General features: G+C 35.2%; 1 protein-coding gene across 4 annotated transcripts in view; it reads left to right on the forward strand.

The window, feature by feature from the left end:
- ROCK1 (Rho associated coiled-coil containing protein kinase 1) overlaps positions 1 to 25501 on the forward strand; it is a 146838-nt gene that overhangs the window by 17495 nt on the left and 103842 nt on the right. For 3 of the 4 annotated variants that reach the window (XM_049698115.1, XM_049698118.1, XM_049698116.1), the window contains exon 2: positions 17532 to 17613. In XM_049698115.1, coding sequence (XP_049554072.1) covers positions 17532 to 17613 — 82 coding nt within the window. Of the gene's footprint in view, positions 1 to 8525; positions 8585 to 17531; positions 17614 to 25501 lie in introns of those variants that run through there. The other variant, XM_049698119.1, reaches the window with a different exon arrangement.

Below are 25501 nucleotides of genomic sequence, written 5' to 3' on the forward strand. Positions count from 1 at the left end.
CCAGCTGCCCCGTGGCATGTGGGATCTTCCCTGACCAGGGCTCGAACCCGTGTCCCCTGAATTGGCAGGCGGATTCTTAACCACTGCGCCACCAGGGAAGTCCCTGTGTTTTTGATTATATTTTTTATGCAGTTTTTTTAATGGTTGCTGTTCTAGGGATTTCAGTATACATGCCTGACTTTTCACAGTATGCTACCACTTTTTAAGGAATGTAGGAACCTTACCACCATAAATGCCCCTTCACCCTCCCCTTTATGTTGTAGTTGTCTTATGTATTTCAGCTATACACATTGAAAATCCAGTCAGAAAATGTTATAATTTTTGTCTTCATTGGTCAAATATATTTTAAATAACTCAATAGGAGAAGAATAGGTAAATTTATCATTTTGGTTGCTCTTCTTACCTCATGTTCCAAGTTTCCTTCCACTATCGTTTTCCTTCTGTCTGAAGAACTTCCTTTATGAGGTGGTTTTTTTTTTTTTTTTAAGTAGTCCTTTTACAGCAAGTTAGCTGGCTATGAATTTTCATAGTTTTCCTTCCTCTCAGGCTGTTTTTATTTCATTTTCATTCCTAAAGTATATTTTCAGTGGCTATAGAATTTTGGATTGATAGTTCTTTCCTTTTGATACTTTAAAAATGGTGTTCCACTTCTTTCAGAGGTTTCACATAGTTTCTGGTGAGAAATCTTCAGGTATCCAATTCATTCTCCCCCTGTAAGTAAGGTCATTTTTTTCTGGTTGTCCTCAAGGTATTTTCTTTGTTTTTAGTTTTAAGCAGTTTGATTATGATGTGTCTGGAAGTAGGTTCCTTTGGGTTTATCCTATTGGGGTTCACTGAGCTTGAATCAGTAGCAAATATGGGAAGCAAATATGGGAAATTTTCAACCTTTGTTTCTTTAAATATTTTCACTGCACTAAACTCTTTCTCCTGTCCTTTTGGGACTCTTAATAGCACAAATGTTCCCCTTTCTGTTGTTTTCCCACAGGTCCCTGGGGCTCTGTTCATTTAAAAACAATTTTTTTTTCCTTTGTTGATTAGATCATTTTTACTGATGTATCTTCAGGTACAGGCGTACCTCATTTTATTGTGCTTTGCTTTTTTGCACTTCACAGATACTACAATTTTTACATGTTTGTGACAACGCTGTGTTCATCAAGTCTGGTGGTGCCATTTTTCCAACAACATTTGCTCACGTTGTGTCTTTATGTCACATTTTGGTAATTCTTGCAACATTTCAACCTTTTTCATTATTATATTTATTATGGGGATCTGTGATTAGTAATCTTTGATGTTAGTACCATGACTACTGAAGGCTCAAATGATGGTTAGCATTTTTTAGCAGTAGGGTATTTTAAAATTAAGGTATGTGCATTGTTTTTTAGATATAATATTATTGCACAGTTAATAAACTGCAGTATAGCATAAACATAAATTTTATATGCACTGGGAAACTAAAAAATTCGTGTGACTGGCTTTATTGCAATATTTGCTTCATTGTGGTAGTCTGGAATCAAACCCATACCATCTCCAAGGTATGCCCGCATACTGAGTCTTTTCTCTTGTCATCTCTTTGTTGCTTTTGAGCTTATCGAGGGTGTGTTTTTCATTTTGGTCATTGTATTTTTCCCTTCTGAATTTTCCATTTAGTTCTTTTTTTATTGCTTACACTGTCTAACCATTAATTCCAAGTGTTTGCCCTTATTTTGGGGAGCATTTTAATAATAGCTGTTTTAAAAGTCTTTGTTAAGTCTTTGTTAGATAATTCCAACCTGTGTGTCATTTTGCTATTGGCATCTGTCATTTGTCTTTAACTTTTTGTTTTGAAATAATTACAGATTTACAGGAAGTTACAAATATAGTGCAGAGAGGTCTAATGCACCCTTCACCCAGTTTCCCTTGATGGTTACATTATGCATAACCTTGGGACAGTATCAAAACCAGCAAATTGCAATTGGTTTGATGTGTGTGTACAGTTCTGTGCCATTTTCCACATGTGTAGATTCCTGTAGCCACTGCTACAATCAAGATACAGAACTATTCCATCACCACAAAGATTTCCCTGTGTTACTTCTATATAGTCATATCCCCCCACCCCCCATATCCCTAACCCCTGGAAACCACTAATCTGTTCTCCATCTGTATAATTTTATCATTTGAAGAATGTTATTAGAAAAAAATCATACAATATACAACCGTTTGAGATTGTTTTTTTCACTCATAAAGCCCCTGAGATCCATCCCCATTGTTGCAGGAATCAGTAGTTCATTCCTTTTTATAGCAGGGTATCATTCCATAGTGTGGATATACCACAGTCTGTTTAGCCATTTACCTACTGAAGATAATTTTTGTTGTTTCCATTTTTTGGCTATTAGAGATAAAGCTGCTATGAGCATTTGTGTGCAGGTTTTTGCATGTACAGTGTTTTCATTTCTCTGGGATAAATGCCCATGAGTGCAAATGTTAGGTCATATGATACTGGCTGTAAAACTATTTTCCAGAGTAGCTCTACCATTTTATATACCACCCTGCAATGTATGAGAGATACAGTTTCTCTGCATTCTCATCAGCATTGGTATTGTAACTATTTTTCATATTAGTTGTAATGAGTATATAGTGATATTTCATAATGACTTTAATTTACATTTATTTAATGGCTAATGATATTTAGCATCTTTTCATGCAGTTATTTGCCAGTCAGTACATCCTCTTTGGTGAAATGTCTGTCTATATCTTTCTCCCATTTTCTAATCAGATTTTGTTTTGTTTTTAACATCTTTATTGGAGTATAATTGCTTTACAATGGTGTGTTAGTTTCTGCTTTATAACAAAGTGAATCAGTTATACATATACATATGTTCCCATATCTCTTCCCTCTTGTGTATCCCTCCCTCCCACCCTCCCTATCCCACCCCTCTAGGTGGTCACAAACCACTGAGCTGATCTCCCTGTGCTATGCGGCTGCTTCCCACTAGCTATCTATTTTACATTTGGTAGTGTATATATGTCCATGCCACTCTCTCACTTTGTCCCAGCTTACCCTTCCCTCTCCCCGTGTCCTCAAGTCCATTCTCTATGTCTGCGTCTTTATTCCTGTCCTGCCCCTAGGTTCTTCAGAACCAATTTTTTTTTTTTTTTTTTTTTAGATTCCATATATATGTGTTACCATACAGTATTTGTTTTTCTTTTTCTAACTTACTTCACTTTGTATGACAGACTCTGGGTCCATCCACCTCACTACAAATAACTCAGTTTTGTTTCTTTTTATGGCTGAGTAATATTCCATTGTATATATGTGCCACATCTTCTTTATCTGTTCATCTGTTGATGGACACTTAGGTTGCTTCCGTGTCCTGGCTGTTGTAAATAGAGCTGGAATGAACATTGTGATACATGACTCTTTTTGAATTATGGTTTTCTCATCGTATATGCCCAGTAGTTGGATTGCTGGGTCGCATGGTAGTTCTATTTTTAGTTTTTTAAGGAACCTCCATACTGTTCTCCATGGTGGCTGTATCAATTCACATTCCCACCAGCAGTGCAAGAGGGTTCCCTTTTCTCCACACCCTCTCCAGCATTTATTGTTTGTAGATTTTTTGATGATGGCCATTCTGAATGGTGTAAGGTGATACCTTATTGTAGTTTTGATTTGCATTTCTCTAATGATGAGTTATGAGTGATCTTGAGCATCGTTCCATGTGTTTGTTGGCAATTTGTATATCTTCTTTGTAGAAATGTCTATTTAGGTCTTCTGCCCATTTTTGGATTGGGTTGTTTGTCTTTTTGATATCGAGCTGCATGAGCTGCTTGTAGATTTTGGAGATTTGTCAGTTGCTCAGATTGTTTTTTATTGTTGAGTTTTGAGAGTTATTCAATTATTCTAATATATATGGTTTGCAAAAGATTTTCCCCAGTATTTGGCTTGTCTTTTCATCCTTTTACCTGGATCTTTTGCAGAGCAAAAGTTATTTTTGACAAAGTCCAATTTATCAAAAATTTTTTAGATTTTTAAAATACATTTTGTGTCATGTTTCAGAAGCTTTCACTAAGTTGTAGTTCTCAAAGATTTTACCCTGTTTTCCTAAACACTTTAACATTTAAATGAGTGATCCAATTTGAGTTAATTTTTGTGTGAGGTGTGAAGTTTAGATTGAGATTCATTATTTTAATGGATATCCAATTCTCCAAAACCATTTATTGAAAAGACTACCTTCCTCCATTGAATTGCTTTTGTACCTTGTCAAAAATCATTTGGCTATACTTGTGTGGGTCTGTTTCTTGGTTTTCTGTTCTGTTCCATTGATCTATACAGTTGGCCCACTGTATCCACAATTTCCACATCCACAGATTCAACCAACTGCAGACTGAAAACAGTCTGGGAAAAAAAATCCAGAAAGTTTCAAAAAGCAAAACTTGTATTTGCCTGTAGTCAGCAGTTATTTACATAACATTTACATTGTAATTGCAACTATTTACATAGCATTTTCATTGTATTAGGTATTATAAGTAATCTAGAGATGATTTAAAGTATAGGGGAGGATGTGTGGATAATATATACAAAGGCTATGCTTTTTTTTTTTTCTTTTGCCGCACTGTGCAGCTTGCAGGATCTTAGTTTCCTGACTGGATCGAACCGGGCTCCAGCAGTGAAAGCACCAAGTCCTAACCACTGGACTACCAGGGAATTCCACTGTGCCATTTTATTTAACGGACTTGAGCATCTTTGGATTTAGGTATTTGCAGGGGTCCTAGAAACAATCCCCCAGAGATACCAAGGGAGTACTGTATGTGTGTCCTTCCATGAGTAGCACACACTGTCTTGATTATTGTAGCTGTGTAGGTCTTAAACTTGGGTACAGTTATTCCTACACATTATTCTTTCTCAAAATTGTTTTAGCTTTTCTAGTTCCTTAGCTTTTCCATATAAATTTTAGAACAATCTTGCCTATATCTACAACATGTACAAAAACTCTTGCTGGGATTTGATAGGAATTGTGTTAAACCTATACGTCAGTATTGGGAGGATTGATGTCTTTACTGTTTTGAGTCTTCCAATCCATGAACACCATATGTCTCTCCATTTATTTAGATCTTTTAAAAATTTCTTTCGTCAGTATTTTGTAGTTTTCAGCATAAATTCTATATTTGCTTTGTTAGATTTATTCCTAAATATTCTTTTTTTATCTGAGTAAATGTAAATGGCATTGCGTTTTTAATTTTGGTTTCTTCATGTTCATTGCTAATATACAGAAATACAGTTGTTTTTGAATGTTGATCTTATATCTTATGACCTTGTGGAACTCACTTATTAGTTCTAGGTGTTTTTTGTTTATTTTTGTGCTGTAGCTTCCTTGTGATTTTCCTCATAGACAATAATACCATCTGTAAATATGGACAATTTTATTTCTTTTCTGATATGTGTGCCTTTTATTTCCCTTACTTTATTGAGCTGGCTGTGAGTTCCAGTGCTATGTTAAATTAAGAGTGTGAGAAAGGACATCCTTGCCTTTTTCTTGATTTTTGATATGAGGGATATCATAGATTTTTGCCATTAAGTATGATGTTATTTTCAGGTTTTTTTGTAGATGTTCTTTATAAGTTGAGGAAGTTCACCTCTATTTCTAGTTTTCTGAGAATTTTTCTCATGAATAGGAGTTGGATTTTGTCAAATACTTTTTATGCATCTGTTAATATCATGTGATTTTTCTTCTTTAGCTTGTTCATATAGTAAATTATATATGAAGAGAACTTTTAAGATATACTCTCTTAGCAGCTTTCAAATATTCAACACAGTATTGTTAACTGTAGTCACTGCTGTACATTACATCCCCAGGACTTATTCATCTTATACTGGAAGTCCAAGCCCTTATTTTACAACTAAGACCTCTTTTCCATTCTAGTCCAGTATCCCTTCTTAGAGCAGCTAATGACTATTGTCATTGCCTCTGTGTGTGTGTGTGTGTGTGTGTGTGTGTGTGTGTGTGTGTGTGTGAGAGAGAGAGAGTGAGTGTTGGAATGTGAACAGACGCCAGCCATCACTGTGGTAGAAGATGGAAACCTCTTCAGGCTTGAGTCATTCTTGGCTCAGGGGTCTTCACATAATGAGGTTACTATCACACAAGCTGGAGAGGCTTCAAAGGAAAGAATTTCTTTCCAATCATAAGTCTGAGAGTTTTGGTACACAGGTAGATGCCACTGATTTTATCCTGGGCAACTTACGATGTAATCTTATGTTCCAGAATTAGAATTTAACAATGAAGGTTCATCATATTCTTCCAACCAAATGGGGGAAACAGGCTTCTTTACCTATTATGCTTTTGTGTGTATTTCTTTGTATAGCTTTTTTATTTGGTTACTCTACGTATTCAATTAGACATATATAACTTACCACATTTGATTGGTGTTGACATTTTATTAGTTCGAGTGAAGGGTAGAGTTATCTTCTTTATGTTCCTTTACCGTCCTAGTATATAATATATTCATCTTTAATGTCTTTTTATATAAGAAACAATGAGAAACAGTCAGGTCATATTAAAATTTTTTGCTTCAACTTTCAAGAGAATGAAAGTGTGTTGTATTTTCCTGTATTTTTACTTTTTCATTCATTCTTCCTCTTATCCCAAGATTCTTTCTTTTATCATTTTCTATTTGAAGAATTTCCTTTAATATTGTATGTCAGCTACATTGTTTTAGGATAGGTCTGCTTGTCACAAATCACTTAGTTTTTTGTCATCTGAGATTATCTTGTTTGTTTTTTTTTTTTGATATAGAATTCTACTTTGACAGGTTTTTGTTGTTGGTTTGGATTTCTTTGGATATCCTGTTAGGTTCTTCAATCTAGAGGTTTATGTCTTTTGCCAAATGTAGGGAATTTTTAGCCTTCATTTATTTCAGTCTTTTTTAGTCCCATTATCTTTTCTCCTTCTGGACCTCCAGTGATATTAAATCTTTTGTTATGATTACCCAGGTCTCTGAGTCTGTTCATTCTTTTTTTTCCCGCCATGATCAAGGTCTAGTTTTATGAAAATTTGTATAGGAACTTTAAAAAGATAACAGCGAGCTGTTTACTTTTATTTTAAACAATATTATTTTATTTTTTAATTCAACAGCAAAATACAATCATTCTGAAAAATTATACCACGTTGTAACTATATGTGCTGATTAGGGTGATATGAAGCACACATGGCAAGTGAGTCATTTTGCTGCCTTTGAAGGGAAGCATTGCTTTACATCCCTTTCCTCTTTATTAAATAGTCAAGATCACACACTGGTGTTTATTAAAATAACCAATAGATTTGGCTCTTTGACGAGTACCAACCTAATGGTAACAAGGACTCAAAAATGAAGATTCCCCAAGCCATTTCTACGACTCAATAAAAGGCTTTAGACTGGGAGGGGAAAGTGCATTTCATTTTTTATTAGTCAAATATAGTTGGCTGGAAATCAGCTTGTTTTTCTCACTTTCATTTACAAATTTGATGAGCTGGTTTTTTTGAAAAATGTTTTTATACTACTGCTAACTAAACATATGACGTGCTTTATTTTTCCCCAAAGAAACGAATCAGACACTTGAAGGAAAAATTTGAAAAATAAACTCTCTCCCCCAAAACAAAATCGAACCACCTGAACTTTTTCAGTTATTCATGCCAACACAAAGTCTAGCTTGTGTTCACCCATACCTATAAACTGTTAAAGTGATAGGGAGGCAGATCCTCTTTGAAATTATCCATGAGTATATTTCTGTGACTTCTTAGGATATATCAGTTTCTTACAATACAACAGACCTATGTGGTAGTTATTGTTGTTATCCTTATTTTACAGATGAGAACATTGAGGCTGTGAAGGGTTAGATAACTTGCTTAAGATCATGGTGACTATTAAGTGTTCTAGACTGGAATATGACTCCGTGCCCTTTTGACAGGATACTGATTATATAGAAGTCTTCTTATTTTTTATAAGGTTGATGTATCAACTTTGTATCTTAATTCTGTCCTCCCTTACATTTTTTTTGGAACCTCACTTAATCATTTTTATTCTATAAAAATATGTCTCTTCTACCTAAAAGTATTTCATCAAATACAGGTTTTAAATCATGCAAGCTTCTAATCTTTCTCATTTCTTTTGGCCATTATTTCATTTGTTCCTTTTCCATTAACTTTTCTACCCATTATAAGCTGGTTTATGCCCCTTCCACTCTGAGAAGCATTCTATTTAAGGTTGATACTGACCTTTAAAAGAAGAATTTCCCAAAGAGTCTCACTCCAGCTTCTCTGGGCCTAGATGGTCTATTGTATGTCTCTACCATAATCTCTTCCCTCAGGAGTCTGTGGGGTTTATAGTTGTCACGTAGCTTTTATGAGCTGTGCCCCCACTGCTTTGTCTACCTGTATTCTTAGTTACACAAAACAGAAAGGTCCTTGCCTTGGTCCTTCAGGCATCCCCCAGATGGGTTAAAACAGACATACATAATAGTTTACAAATACGGTCTTACTCTGCTCCCTCAGGTTCAAGGTGGGGGAAGTGGGAACCAATCTGTTACCTACTCAAGACCAAGACCACCCCCACTCCAGGAGAGAGTGGGGTAACAGTGAGTAAACATGTCACAAAACTTTCCTACCATTTGAATATGGCTTTTACTTGATTGGATATTTGCTTGATTGCTCTTAACCTTTGTTTTCCTGAGCTCTTACAAAGTTGGTTCAGAGAGCTTCTGGGTTTTTTTCACATTTCTTTAGGGGAATGAGAGTTTGGAGTTTCCTAGTCTGCCATTTTGCTGATGTCCAATAGTGAGTTTTTAAAAAAGTTGTGGCAAAATATATATAATGTGAAACTTATTTTAATTACTTCAGAGTGTACAGTTCAGTGGCATTATATTGTTGTACAACTATTATCAGTGACATTTTAATCACAAATTATTTGCCTCCTTTTGCATTTTTCATTCTAGTTGACCTCATGGTGGCATTTTGCTTTGCTCTTAAGTTACTTCTAGAGTTAGTTCAGCTTTCATGATGCTATTATATCTCCCTTCCCCACCTCTCTTATTGCTCATTGGTCATGTTTGCTCTGCTTATCTCTCAGATGTTAATGTTTCCCAGGACGCCATTGTTCACTCTTTTTTCATTTTCCCCTTTGTTTACACTTGTTGGGTAATTACATCTGTTACCGTGGATTTCAGTGTATTCTCATGACTTCCAAATCTGTATCACAGTCCAGTCTCTCTGTTGAACTCAAAACTCATATTTTTAACTGCCATCTAGTTATCCATAAAATGGCAGCTATCCTACAGGGACCTCAAATTCAGTATATCTAACATCTTTATCTTTTCTCTCCAGATTGTATTCTCTGCCTTGGTTAATGAAGTCACTATCTTCTTACCTAAACTAGAAGATAGATAGTCATTCTTATAATTATATAATCATTCTTAATCCTTCCTGTCCCTCTTTCAGTCATTCATCAGGTTCTTTTGCTTCTAATCCTCCATTCCTATTGCCCCAGTTTAGTTCAGACTTGTATTGATATCTTCCTATGCTTGTATTACCACAGTATCCTCCTAATTGCTTCCTTTTCCACCTGTCTCTTCCTGTTCTAATCCGCTGTCTTTATCATTGTCAGACTTTGATAAAATAAAAAACAGTCATGTCACTCTTCGTCTCCCCAAAATTCCTGTGGTTCCAAGTGGATATCATAAGATAAATACTGAAATTCTTAGCATGGTATGTTATACCTTTAATACACATTCTGTAATCCATCTTCAGAGCATTGTTTCCTGTACCTCCTCCTTCTCACCCTATGGGACCAGAGCATCCTACTCTCATTCTCTAAACTTTTCTTGCTTTTCTTCTCTCTAGATTGCCTTGCCCCACCTCCATCTTACTCTTTCTGAATTCTCTTCTTTAAAGATCAGCTCAAACAAATGGAACCTAATTAAACTTAAAAGCTTTTGCACAGCAAAGGAAACCATTAAAAAAAAACGAGAAGACAACCTACGGATTGGAAGAAAATAGATTAATTTCCAAAATATACAAACAGCTCATACAGCTTAATATCAAGAAAACAAACAATCCAATCAAAAAGTGGGCAGAAGGGACTTCTTGGTGACGCAGTGGTTAAGAATTCGCCTGCCAATGCAGGGGAAACGGATTCGAGCCCTGGTTCAGGAAGATCCTGCATACCGTGGAGCAACTAGGCCCATGCACCACAACTGCTGAGCCTGCGCTCTAGAGCCCATGAGCCGCAACTGCTGAGCCCACGTGCCACAACTACTGAAGCCCACGCACCTAGAGCCTGTGCTCTGCAACAAGAGAAGCCACCACAATGAGAAGCCCATGCATTGCAACGAAGAGTAGCCACCACTCACCGCAACTAGAGAAAGCCTGTGTGCAGCAACGAAGACCCAAAGCAGCCAAAAATAAATAAATAAATTTAAAAAAAATGGGCAGAAGACATACAGAGGGCCAATAGGCACATAAAAAGATGCCCAGCATCGCTAATTATTAGAGAAATGCAAATTAAAACTACAATGAGGTATATTCTCACACTGGTCAAAATGGCCATCATTGAAAAGTCTACAAATAATAAATGCTGGAGAGGGTGTGGAGAAAAATGAACCCTCTTTACGCTGTTGGTGGGAATGTAAATTGGTGTAACCACTATGGAGAACGGTATGGAGATTCCTCAAAAAAACTAAAAATAGAGTTACCATATGATCCTGCAATCCCACTCCTGGGCATATATCCAGAGAAAACTCTAATTGGAAAGGATACATGCACCCCAGTGTTCATAGCAGCACTATGTACAATAGCTAAGACATGGAAGCAACCTAAATGTCCATCGACAGATGAATGGATAAAGAAGATGTGGTATATATATATCAGTACAATTGAATATTACTCAGCCATAAAAAACAATGAAATACCTAGATATTATCATATTAAGTGAAGTAAATCAGACAGAGAAGGACAAATATCATATGATATCGCTTATATGTGGAATCTTAAAAAATAATACAAATGAACTTATTTACAAAACAGACTCACAGACATAGAAAACAAACTTATGGTTACCAAAGGAGATTGGGGAGTGGAGATAAATTAGGAGTTTGGGATTAACTCATACTACTTTATATAAAATGGATAAACAACAAGCACAGGGAACTATATTCAATATCTTGTAACAACTTATAATGGAAAAGAATGTGAAAAAGAATAGACAGATAGATATAAGTATAACTACATCACTGCTGTACACCTGAAAGTAACACAACATTGTAAATTAACTATACTTCAATATAAAAAAATGGTTAAAGAGAAAAAGAATCAACTCATATTTCATCTCTTTTATGAAGCCCCAATTGATTAAGCAGTCCTTTCTCTGTGTAGTATCTACTTTGTAACACTGAGGATCCTGTATTATTTACTTTTTCTACCTACTAACCAGTGAACTTGCAGAGACAGGAAGTATTTTACTATTACTATCTTCATTATTATTACTATTACTATCCCTGTTTTCCTACAGAGGAGGAGGCTGACTTAAATAATTACAATGTAACAAGTACAGTAATTCCTAAATAGGAAGCACATAGGTGTTTTATTTTTTAACATTTTCTCAGAGTGTTGGGGAAGGCAGCACAAACATTTGAGGCAGTCTAAACATAAATATTCACATCCCAGCTGGAGAAAAGAACAGGTGCAAAGGCAGTGGGATAGAGTGAGCATGGGCCATTTGGGAGATGACTGGTAGCACACTGTGGCTCAAGCCTAGATATATGTATGTACAGAATATGAGGGTGGAAAGGTATAGTTTGAGATTGATTGGGAAGAGCCACTGTATGTTTTACTAAGTATTTGGAATACTTAATTTTTTGTACTATAATTGTCCTAGGGAATATTGGCATGTATGTAGTAATGTCACATTGGTTAAACAGATTTTAATTGTATTTAATATCAGAAGTTGTTAAAATTCCCTGAGGAAAATCTGTTTCCATTTTCATATCAGTGATTTAATTTTGAGAAATTTCTTATCTCTTTACCTAACAAAGAGATTAACATGGACCCAAAATATTTTCTTCAAATGGTACATCCTCTGTCATCAAACATTTGACAGCAGTCAAAAAAAAAAGAAAAAAAGTCAGCCTATTTTAGAAGCAGTTTGGTTTTCAGAAGCCCTGTTCCCCCCCCCAATGTTTATTTATTTATTTGGCTGCGTCGGGTCTTAGTTGCGGCATGCGGTGGGGAGGGGTCTTTTCGTTGCAGCTCATGGGCTTCTCTAGTTATGTTGCACGGGCTTAGTTGCCCCACGGCATGTGGGATCTTAGTTCCCTGACCAGGGATCGAACGTGTGTCCCCTGCATTGGAAGGCGGATTCTTAACTGCTGGACCACCAGGGAAGTCCCAGAAGCCCTGGTTTTACTGCCATAGTTTCAATGGATTTTTTTTTTCAGTTTCTCAAAAAATATTTCTTATTTAGAAATAAGTAACAATTTTGATTTTGAAATTTTACAAATTCAAAAAACAAATTGATGCTTTTTATACATAATATATTTTCCTTTCCTAGTGCCATTATAGTCTCATACCTTATAACAAATGTATTATTACTAATGGATCTAATCCTAAATGATATTTTACACCGGAATCTTACTTTTGTAATTTAAAACTATCCAGAGACTAAAGTTTGCAGAGGTGTTCAGTTGAATAATTTTCTTCTGTTTCTCCTTTGCTTAAACTCTGTTGTGAGATAACACAACTGGTGCTTTCCTCCCTCCTAATACCAGTACTTCTTAAGAAATGTGAAATGTCCATTCTTTAGAGATTCTTGTAAAATGTTATACTTGTCATTAATTATGCCTGCCTTTGTGTGTTTATGTGAAAATACTTCTCTGGTGTGACTAGCTTCTTTCAAAATACACTGCTATAACTGGCCTACTATCATTTTTCAAATATAAGTAGCAAAGAATTTAATTATTGTAATTCGTTGACATTGATTGACTCCTCCTCCTACGTTTTCTCCTCTGTAATTCTTATACTGATGATTAAGCTATATGATGGACATGTGAAAGTAGAGGGTACCTTTCCTTCCTGCATAAATCTTAAAATTGAGTGAAGGAGCAGTGGGACTACGTGCTTTGACTGCCATTCCTTGTGAATTGTTTTTGCACTTGGAAGAATGTTAATTTCTATTAAGGTCCTGAATTCTCATACTAGAATATGGACTTTAGGAAGTGGGAAGTCTTATTCTCCATTATTTTAGAGAACTTCAGAGTGTTGAATAGAAGTCAGGATTCCTTGGCCCACTTTGTGGTTGGATATGGACATTTCTTACCGTGTGTAGCTTCTCTACTTCATTAAAAGTGGAAGCCTGCATCCCTCTCCCCAACCCCAGTGTTTTGACTCCCCTTAGCCTCTGTTGGTATATGCCTTAGATTATGCTAGAAGAATACCTTCTTCCCCATTTTATTTCTCTGATAAAAGGCATATAATTTTTACTTATGAGTGTTACTGAAAAGCCATATACCGTCTCCTACGTCTGTAAAATTAAAGCGTATGGTGATAGGTCCAGACACCTAGTGACCATAAACAGCGGAGGCAGGTGGTTTTCCATTAACAAAGGCATGATTGAATTCTTGGTCAAGCAAAAGTCAGATGCCTTACGTAAAAAAGAAAAAAATTTTAGTTATATATGGGATTACTACATTGGGAACAGTTTAACATCATGACCTGCGATTTACTCTTAAGGTTTTATGACCACATGATTAAAATATCTGTTTTCTCTTTATGTCATTTCTATCAGTAGTGAGACTAACTTGTAGAACTTTCAAATGTCATCTAGAGAAATAAAGGAAAGAGTGGGAAGTGGGACTGTTTAATGGTCAAACACTTCATACACTTCACTCATTTAACTCACAAATCCTTTCTGAGTTGTAGTTAGTTATTCCCATTTTACAAAAGAGAAAACGGAGGCTCAGGAAGGTTATGTGACTTGTCCTTCCAACAGTAATATGTAAATATACTATGTTTATTTTTTTAATTTAAAATGTTTTATTTTTTCATGGTTGAATTCTTTTGACCCATCTGGAATTCACTTAATTATTAATATGAATCAAAAATCATTCTTCTCCCATAGTGCCATACAGTTATACAAACAACATTTACCAAAGAGTGACACTTTTTGTCAGCCCTGTCTTGCCCCTGATCTCACTATTTGAATGGATGATCCTCTCAGTGCAATAAGTCCTGTAGCTCCTACATCGATTCAGTGGCATTTAATGAACTCTTACTGTGTATTTCAGGATGCTTTTAGTCACAAGAAATAGAAGATCCAATGTAAATTGAGTTAAGCCATAAGGAAAAAGTATTCTCGAGAAAGCATGGGATGAATAGGTTCCAGAGTAGATTAATTCAGTGGTTCAACAAACATCATCAGAGACCCAGGTTCTTTCCATCTTTTGTCTCTGTCATCCTCATTGTGTTTGGCTTTTTCTCCTGCCAACCTCCCTTGAGGCCCCAAGGTGGCTGCTGTTGTTTAAGGTGTCACATACAGATATAACAGTTTCTCATGAAAGGAGAGACTATGTCTGACGTGTATTTCTTTCAAGAGAGAAGAAATTTTACCCAGAAACCTTTCTATAGGTTTTTCCCTCATGTTACATGTGTCAGATTATTACCATGTTCCTGTACTTAAGCTGAACACTGGCAAGAGTAATAGGCCTCCATGTTTAGCTTAGATTAGACTAATCAGAAGTGACCTCCTGGAGTTGGGGAAGGTCTCTCCCTTCTTGGATGCTTGTAGTCTCATGGAGGAGGGTGGATAGCCCAAACAAAATCAAAGTTGAATGAGGAAAGTAGAAGGGGGAAATAATTGTTGGGGTAGGAGAGCCAACAGTGCCTGCCATGCTGTGAGTAAAACGTGTTGCTCAGTTCTGGGGCTTAGCTTACTCACAGCATCTGAAATTAGCTGTGAAGATTAAAGTAAAAAATAACTCTAATACAGGAGAACTGTTAGATTTAATAGGTAGTTTAGGGAAGGTCATACAGAAGAGGTAATAGTGGTGTATTAGGGAAAACGTAGTATTTTGAGCCAGAACACTAGGTTTGAGTCCTAACTAGTGTACTTTCTAGTTTTAATTAGAAGAATGACTTGTGATTTTCTATTAAATTTTGAACAGTACATCTTGGATTTAAATATACATGTTTATTCTCAATTCCTAACTTCATTTTAAAGAGATTCAGGATTTTTAAATCATGTTTTTATCATGGTCATGTTATTTCTATAACGAGTAGACTAAGAGTTCATATTTTGATTATAACACAGCTTACTAACTAGCTGTGTGGCATTGGACAAGTCAGTTAATATTTCTGATTGTTATTTGCCTTAGCTATGAAATGAGGTGGTTAAACACGTTATTTTTTGAGGTTCTTTTCTGTCTAACATTTAGTAATTAAAAAAAACTTATTTGGAATAAAATTGGAGGCAGTTGTTTTCAGTATATTTACTGAAGAGAGCGTGTTGTAAGTAAAATTTAATACACATTTCCCTCACTTTTTTTTTTTTTTTTTTTTTGCGGTGCGCGGGCCTCTCACTGTTGTGGCCTCTCCCGTTGCGGAGCACAGGCTCCGGATGCGCAGGCCCAGCGGCCATGGCTCACGGGCCCAGCCGCTCCGCGGCACATGGGATCCTCCCGGACCGGGGCACGAACCCGTGTCCCCTGCATCGGCAGGTGGACTCCCAACCACTGCGCCACCAGGGAAGCCCTTTCCCTCACTTTTTAATGTTTTATTTGATACTAGAAAACAATATAAGCTGTTACAAATTTAGGTGTTCTGAACCTTTTAAAACTGGGAAGTGTCTTTGGAAGTAGATGTGTACTAAGAGCTCTTAAAATAATAGTTATTATAAGATATAATAATATGTTGATTTTATTGCATTATGCCTACTTGCATTTCCCAGACGACTTTATCAAAATTCAGCCTAAAATTGTGTAGCTAATATTATTTGTACTACTCTATAATCGGTATAATTTTTTGGAGTGACACGATGCAGTGAAACTTAGTATCTAATCTAAGAACAGTATTATTTCTTGACTAATATAATGCCTTTGCTGTGGAGCATAAAAATCATTGGTTTAATGTACATTTTATGCACTTGTTCAGGACATTTTGCTAGGTGCTGTGGGAGAAAATGAGATTTAACTGTGGTTTCTGCCTCAAAGAACTTAAAACCTAGTCAAATGGGTGTGTATATATATATTTAATTTACCTTTTCCTAGAAAATAGTGAGTTCATATATTTATTGATTGGTTTTCAGTTTAGAATAGACCAAGTAAAGGTTCTTGTCTCTTTATTGTAAAAATAATTAACAGAACTATTCAAATGGTTTATAAGACTCTAAGAAATGTATCTCAAGGATAGATGAACTTTCTCTAGTGGAGGAACTTTTTCTTCAGATCTGTACAAACCTCTGAATTCTGAAAAGCCAGTGATAGGGTGGATTGGTCTCTTCAAGCAGTCAACAACATTGGTATTACTAGTCATCTTCTCCATGGTCAGTTTCCAGCCTAAGCAATGATATATTTTAAAACCTATTAAGATTTGACTGGGCTTTTTGGTTTCCTAGGGAAATATTTTAAGTACTCTAAAATAGCTGAGTTACTCACACCTTTGGCTTAATACAAAGTATATATCCCCTGGCTTTGATTTCTCCTTCAACCTCTTATGAACATGACTGTACATGGTCTCCAGAAGGTGTGTTTTCCTTTGCTGCTTCTGTTTTTATATTGTAGCAAACTAAATTTCCCCAGTTAAATAAAATGAAGATTACTTGGGATTATCTGAATGTTTCCTCTGCTCCTACCACATGACAAGGTATAATCTGAATAGATGCATTCCCATTTCAACACTGATTGGTACACCTTCACATAGCCCTGCACTTGCTTAGATAATATTTAAATATCCCTGTAAAAGTAAAAGCCCGTATTTGTCCTTTACTAATAGTTGCTTTAGAAAGTGCTTCAAAGAAAGAAATAGAACTGTTATGAAAACCCAATATATTTATAAAAAACATACCATAAAAATGTATCTAAGTGCAGAATTTATTTTATACTAAACTTCACATTTTAGGAACTAATATTTGATACTACCTTATAAAATATTTGTAGTCAAAAATATAGGCCATTTGTTTTTTATGAGTGTCTGTGAAATAAATAAATGCAGTAGTTAAGGGAAAGTGAAAAGTAAAATTTCCTTCCCTTATATGGGGGGAAAAGGGCACGAGTTGAGGTCACTTGTAGCCAATTTGCGGTGATTTTGCTGCTCCTCTGCCTGGGAGAGTTAGAAGGTGAAAACTCTGTATGAAATAAAACCAAATTTTCTCTTCTCCCAGTACTCATGTAACCTTGTAGAAGGTGTTAAATGAATGCAAGTTGTATGAGAGTAAGGCAAATTAAATGTTGAAGCATATATTTTATTCTTTACTCATAAAAAAGGAAAGTGCTCATAGTGTGAACCAAAAAACTAACTTTGTTTGTTTGTTTATTTGTTTAGGATGGATTGGATGCTTTGGTATATGATTTGGATTTTCCTGCCTTAAGAAAAAACAAAAATATTGACAACTTTTTAAGCAGATGTAAGTAATTTGTTGTGGAGGTTAATGGCAGACTATATATAATGAAATATTGACTTAGATAATTCAAGCCCCCCCCCTTTTTTTCTTTCTATCTACTCTGGTTATTTCATCAATAGTACCTACATCAAAGGAGTAGGAAATGGGAAAGAAATCTTGTCAGTTTGGGAGCTTATCAGGAGAATCTAAAATATTTTGCAGACAAGGGAATAAAAAGTAAATGGCTAAAATAAATATGTTAAAATAAGCGTATACATACATGCACATTGAATTTCAATAATATTATATTTATCCTCTATTTTTCTTTTATAAATGAATTAGCTATTATGTTTTCAGTACCTGCAGGTGAGAATCAATTACATATGAAAAGCCCTCCTACCACTGAGATATGAGAATTTTCTCCGTGAAAGCTGGCTTATATTTAAGTTTTACAGGTGTTCTTTTATAAAAACTCTTTTTTGGATTTTGATGTTAGATATTTATCATTTAAAATTTGATTAGAGAACTTATTAAGGTAGTTTCAATCTTTTCATCTTAAATAATTGATAATAAGATTTTGGTTTATAAAATCCTCCCCACTCCATTTTTTTTAATCTGTTCCTCAACCATACATATCGATACATTTAGGTTCGGTTGATTTTAGTGTTATCTTTCAATTTTGGTTACATATGTTTTGTTAGAAAAGTTTTATTTTTCTAAATAGTCAAATCTTTTTAACTAGATTTAATTTCTTTTATCGTTTCTACACTTTGAAATCTTGGCTCAGAATTTTACTTATCAATTTTTTTGGTTTCTGTTTTTCTCTTCTTTATAAAATTATTTTTTCAGCCTTAATTTTATTTTGGAATATAGTGCCAGATTCTGAATTGCAAACTTTTAAAAAATTTTTCTTAATTTCTCACATCTTACTGAAATTGCAGGAAAATTTTATTGCTGTTTAATTTGCTTCACCTTCCTACTTAACAATACAGCAGAAGAACTAAAAAGATGGAGAAACTTTACCCCTTCTTATTTGGTGGGAGGCAAAAGGATGAATCCTTGTTAGTACAAAGTTGGGGTGTGTAATTTTGTGAAGTAGGGTAGCAAGAATTGGAACACATGCTTTTAAATATGTTACTGTTTTTGCTATGCAACATTGCTGCTTTCATAATACTAAGTTTGCCTTTACATTGTATTTTGTAAATAGAAACATCAGTAGCCACAGTAGAAATAAGTAAAATGAAATGAAAGTATAAAGCTAAAGAAAACTATTTTAAACGGATAAACCTGTGTAGTTTAGTCTAGTTTTCAGATTGAAGAAAAGTACAGAGAATAATACTAAAAGTTTTAGCAAATCATATCTAGCATTAGGTAAAAATTTTGACCAAGTAGGGTTTATACCAGGATTGCAAAGTTAGTGTAAGTTTCAAAAATCAATTAGTGTAATCTATCATATTAACATATTAAAAAAGAAAATCCATAATATCATCTTAGTAGATGCAGAAAAAGCATTTGAAAAAAAATCAGTATCCATTCTTGGTTTACAGATATCTCTCAGCAAACTAGGAACTGGAGGAAACTTTCATACCCTGATAAAGAGAATCCACAAAAAACCTATAGTTCAGATTGTATTTAACTGTGTATGACTAAATACTTTTCCCCTAAGATTGGGAAAAGGCAACTATGTCTTCTCCCACTACTTCATTCAGTGTTGTCCTGGAAGTTTTAGACAGTGCAGTAAGGTGTAAAATAAAGAAAAATCATATAGATTAAAAAGGAACAATTTAAAATTATTCAGACACTGTATTTTTCTGTATAGAAAATCCTCAAAATTCTACAGAAAAAGCCTCAAGAACTTATCAGTGAGGTCTCAAGCTAGAAGATTCACATACAAAAAACAGTTTAGCAGTAAGCAATTTTAAATTGACATTATAGCAAATATAGCACCACTTACAGTAGAAGCAAAAGCATGAAAAATGTAGGGATAGATTTGACAAAACGTGTGTAAGCCTGTATACTGAAACTGATTTAATATACTGAGAGAAATGAAAGAAGACCTTTAAAAAAAAGACAGATATTCAATGTTGATGGATTAGATAATTCAGTATTAAAATGTCAGGAATCCCCAAATTAATTTATCTATGGAGTCCATGTCTTCTCAGAACCTAAGCAGGCTTTTTTGTATAAAGTAACCATTAATTCTAAAATTCATAAGGCAATGTGAAGGGTCTGGAATAGCCAAAACAATCTTGGAAAGTAAGAACCAAGTTGGAGGACTAACACTATTGGATTTTAAGATCAAGGCAGTATAATGAAATGAAAGAATAAACATAGAGATAAATGGAACAGAAATAGATCCTTATATATGCAGTCAGTAGATTTTCAACAAAGTTGACAAGGTAATTCAGTACCCAAGCCTTACTTTGCAGTATATACAAAAATCAACTTAAAATGGATCATAGACCTAAATGTGAGAGCTAAAACTAGTAATAGTTCTAGAATAAGACATAGAAAATATTTGTGATTTTGGTTAGGCAAGAATTTCTTAGATGAGACACAAATGGCACAAACCGTTTTTTTTTTTTTAAGATAGATTAGATTTTATCAAAATTCAAAACTTTTTCTCTTCAGGTGATACTGCTAAGAAAATGAACAGGTAAACCACTGACTGGGAGAATATGGTTGCAAAACAAGTGAAAGGGGAAAAATAGTCTTTTCAACGAACATTGCTCAGACAACTGGATAGCCATATGCAAAAGAATGAAGTTGGACTTCTGTTTCACACCACATACAAAATTAATTCAGAATATAAAATTGTAAAACTCTTAGGAAAAAAACAGGCATAAATCTTCATGACTGTGGATTAGACAAGTGTTTCTTGGGTATAAACCTAAAGTATAAGAAGGAAAAGAAAAATAAATAAGTTGGGCATCATCAAAATTAAAAACTTTTGTGCTTCAAAGGACACTATCAAGACAGTTGAAAGAGGGACTTCGCTGGTGGCACAGTGGTTAAGAATCTGCCTGCCAGTGTGGGGGACATGGGTTCGCACCCTGGTCTGGGAAGATCCCACATGCCGCAGAGCACCTAAGCCTGTGCGCCACAACTATTGAGCCTGTGCTGTAGAGCCTGTGAGCCACAGCTACTGAAGCCCGTGTGCCACAACTGCTGAAGCCCGTGCTCCGTAATAAGAGAAGCCACTGCAATGAGAAGCCTGTGCACCGCAACGAAGAGTAGCCCCTGCTCGCTGCAACTAGAGAAAGCCCGCGTGCAGCAGCGAACAACCAATGCAGCCAAAAAAAATAATTTTTTTTAAAAGACAGTGAAAAGGTGACTCACAGAATGGAAGAAAATGTTAACAAATCTTATACAATAAGTCCCTTACATATGAACCTTCAAGTTGCAAACTTTGAAACGTGTGACATGTGTTCACATGTCCAATCACGTAAGTTAGTTCAGAGGTCTGGTGTACATTGTCACTTGCGTGCATCCTCTACAAGTGGTTGTGCTTTGTGTACTTTACAGTACTGTATAGAGTACAGTAGTACAGTATCTTTATTTCAAACCCTGGATGTCCAGAAGCAAACGTAGAAGCAGTGGTGATGTAGCTGGTACTGTGTACTTTTCAAGGTACTGTACTGTAAGATTAAAAATGTTTTCTTTATTTTCTGTTTATTTGTTTTTTATGTATTATTTGTGTGAAAAGTATTAAAAACCTATTACAGTACAGTACTCTATAGCCTGTTGTGTTAGTTAGGTACCTAGGCTAACTTTGCTGGACTTACGAACAAATTGGATTTACGAACACACTCTCGGAATGGAACTCGTTCATATGTAGGGGACTTACTGTACTTGATAAACGATTGATATCTAAAGACTTACAACTCAATAATAAAAAGATAATCCAATTTAAAAATGGGCAAAGGATCTGAATAGACATTTCTCAAAAAAAGACACACATGAAAAGCTGTTCAACATGGTTAGTCATCAGGAAGTTACAAATTATGGCCACAGTACACATCAGTACACATTTATTAGTACATATTTATTAGAATGACTAAAATTTAAAAAACTGACAATATCAAGTATATGTGAAAATGTGGGACAGCTGAACTCTGACACATTGCTGGTTGGTTTGTAAAATGGTAAGCTGCTTTGGAAAACAGTTTGGCATTTTTCTTATAAAGTTATACATGCATTTATCACGTGACCTAGGGATTCCACTCCTGGGTGTTTATGTAAGATAAATGAAAGTATATATCTATGTGAGACCTATGTGAGAATATTTAAGGAGCCTGTATTTACAATTGCTGTAAACTGGAAGCAACCCAGATGCACATCAGCTGATAAATGGGTAAATAAATTGTGGTACACCACATAATGGAATACTCAACAGTAAAAAGGAGTAAATTACTGATAGGTGCAACAACATTGATAAATCTCAAAAGCACTGTGGTAAGTGAAAAAAGCCAGGCACCCCCCCCCCCCCCAAAAAAAAGGCCCAGCACAGAAGGGTACATACTGTATGGTTCCCACTTACATGACATTATAGCATTCTCCTTCAACTCCTAAAGTTGTATTTATGTAATATTTCACACAGAATAATAGATTTTCATAGGATAGTATTCTGCATGTTGCTGAAATTCATTTATATGGATTTTTATAGCTTTCATTAGTGGGGACATCAAAATTATTTTTCTGAAGGTAAATTTGCTTTGCATTGCTTTTTGCTGACAGGTATCAGATGTAGTGATCTAAGAATAACACCTGGAACATGGAATAAAATCTTTTTCTTTAGTAATTCAGCTCAAGTCTCACTAAAGTATACCAGCTTTAAGGTATAGCAGCCTGAAATATTTTCAGCTTCAGGCCTAATTATATTACAAACTGTATTTTCATCTTTTTGTGTTGAAGCATGTATGGACACTGAAAGGGAAAAGAGAATCTGTGACCCTTTGACTGAATAACTAGTTAAATATAAAGATTTGCTTTTCTGCACTCTGGTCTATGATACCTAAATAGTAAGGACTACAAAGAAAATGTTTATCAGCCTCACAGAACTGATAAAGATTTTAAGGTGAACTTTTAAAGTAAGGGTTAGAAAGGTATCCAGATAAAATCAAACTGTCTTGGTGGGAAGAAACATGTTGTGGGGCAGGTACACACTGGAAGGAGGAGGAGGGGGATGTGGAAATGGTGATTTTTGACTGTATATGTTTGTAAACCATTGTGAATTTCACTGCGATTTGGGGGTACAAGATTCACAATTAACGTTAATACGAAAGCATACTTATTAAACAGATACTACCAGTCTAAAAGAAGGTAATGGAGATCATTGTACGTATGAAAAAAATCCATGAACCTGAAAGGAAAAATGTGGTAGAGAGCATTTGTTTGGATTCAAAAAATAAACCCAGCAAGGGAAGTTTATAGCTCTACAGGCTTGTCTCAGGAAACAAGAAACATCTCAAATAAACGACCTAACCTTATGCCTAAAGCAACTAGAGAAAGAAGAATAAACAAAACTCAAAGTTAGTAGAATGAAAAACATAAAGATCAGAGCAAAAATAAATGAAATAGAGACAAAAGCAGTAGAAAAGGTCAGTGAAACTAAAAGCTGGTTCTTTGAGAAGATAAAGTTGATAAACCTTTAGCCAGACTCATTAAGAAAAAAAGGGAGAGGGCCCAAATCAATAAAATCAGAAATGAAAAAAGTTACAACCGATACCACAGAAGTACAAAGAATCATAAGAGACTACTGTGGGCAACTATACACCAACAAAATGGACAACCTAGAAGAAATGGACAAATTCTTAGAAAGGTACAATCTCCCAAGACTGAACCAGGAAGAAATAGAAAATATGAGTGGACCAATTAGCAGTACTGAAATTTAATCAGTAATTTAACAACTCCCAACAAACAAAAGTCCATAACCAGATGGCTTCACAGGTAAATTCTACCAAACATTTAGAAAAGAGTTAACACCTGTCCTTCGGAAACTATTCCAGAAAATTGCAGAGGAAGAAACACTTCTGACCTCATTCTATGAGGCCACCATCAGCCTGAAACCAAAACCAGAGAAAGATACCACAGAAACGAAAATTACAGACCAATATCACTGATGAACATAGACGTAAAAATGCTCAACAAAGTACTAGCAAACTGACTCCAATAATACAGTAAAAGGATCATATACTGTGATCAAGTGGGATTTATGCTAGGGATGCAAGGATTTTTCGATATCTGCAAATCAGTGTAATTCACCACATTAACAAATTGAAGGATAAAAACCAGGTGTTCATCTCAACAAATGCAGAAAAAGCTTTTGGTAAAATTCAACATCTACTTATAATAAAAACTCTTCGGAAGAGGGCATAGAAGGAACGTACCTCAACATGATAAAGGCCATATGTGATAGATCCACGGCTAACATTGTACTCAATGGTGAAAAGCTGAAAGCATTTCTTCTAAGACCAGGAACAAGACAAGGATGCCCACTCTCGCCATTTCTGTCCAACATAGTTTTGGAAGTCCTAGCAACAGCATTCAGAGAAGAAAAAGAGATAAAAGGAATCCAAATTGGAAAAACGAAGTAAAACTGTCACTGTTTGTAAATGACATGATGCTGTGCATATAAACTCCTAAAGGTGCTATCAGAAAACTACTAGAGTTCATCAATGAATTCACTAAAGTTGCTGGATACAAAATTAATATACAGAAATCTGTTGTATTTCTATTCACTAACAGTGAAATATCAGAAAGAGAAATTAAGGAAACACTCCCATTTACCATTGCATGAAAAAGAATAAAATAATTATGAATAAGCCTACCTAAGGAGGCAAAGGACCTGTACTCTGAAAACTATAAGACACTGATGAAAGAAATTGAAGAGCACACAACAAGATGGAAAAATATACCATGTTCTTGGATTGGAAGAAATCAATATTGTTAAAATGAGTGTACTACCCAAGGCAGTCTATAGATTTAGTATAATCCCTATCGAATTACCAATGGCATTTTTTGCAGAACTGGAACAAAAAATATTTAAACTTGTATGGAAACACAAAAGACCCTGAATAGCCAAAACAAAGAAGAATGGAGCTGGAGGAATCAGGCTCTCTGACTTCAGACTCTACTACAAAGCTATACTAATCAAAACAGTATGGTACCGGCACAAAAACAGACATAGATCAATGGAACAGTATAGAAAGCCCAGAAATAAACCCACACACTTATGGTCAGTTAGTCTGCAACAGAGGAGGCAAGAATATACAATGGAGAAAAGACAGTCTCTGCAATAAGCGGTGCTGGGAAAACTGGACAGCAGAACATTCTCTAACACTGTATACAGAAATAAACTCAAAATGGATTAAATACCTGAATGTAAGACCAGATACTACAAAACTCTAAGAGGAAAACATAGGCAGAACATTCTTTGACGTAAATCGCAGCACTATTTTTTTTATTTTTCTCCTCCTAGATTAATGGAAATAAAAACAAAAATGAACAAATGGGACCTAATTAGACTTAAAAGCTTTTGCACAGCAAAGGAAACCATAAACAAAATGCAAAAAAACCTACGAACTGGGAGAAAATATTTGCAAACGATGCTACTGACAAGGGATTAACTTCCAAAATACACAAACAGCTCATACAACTTAATATCAAAAAACAAACAACCCAATCAATAAATGGGCAGAAGATCTAAATAGACACTTCTCCAAAGAAGACATACAGAGGGCCAAAGAGCACATGAAAAGATACTCAATATTGCTAATTATTAGAGGAATGAAAATCAAAACTACAAAGAGGTATCCCCTCACACTGGTCAGAATGTCTATCATCAAAAAGTCTACAAACAATACATGCTGAAGAGGGTGTACACTGTTGGTGGGAATATAAATTGGTGCAA

This window comes from Orcinus orca, chromosome 15 (genome assembly GCF_937001465.1).
Source record: "Orcinus orca chromosome 15, mOrcOrc1.1, whole genome shotgun sequence".
In the NCBI taxonomy this organism is placed as follows: Eukaryota; Metazoa; Chordata; class Mammalia; order Artiodactyla; family Delphinidae; genus Orcinus; species Orcinus orca.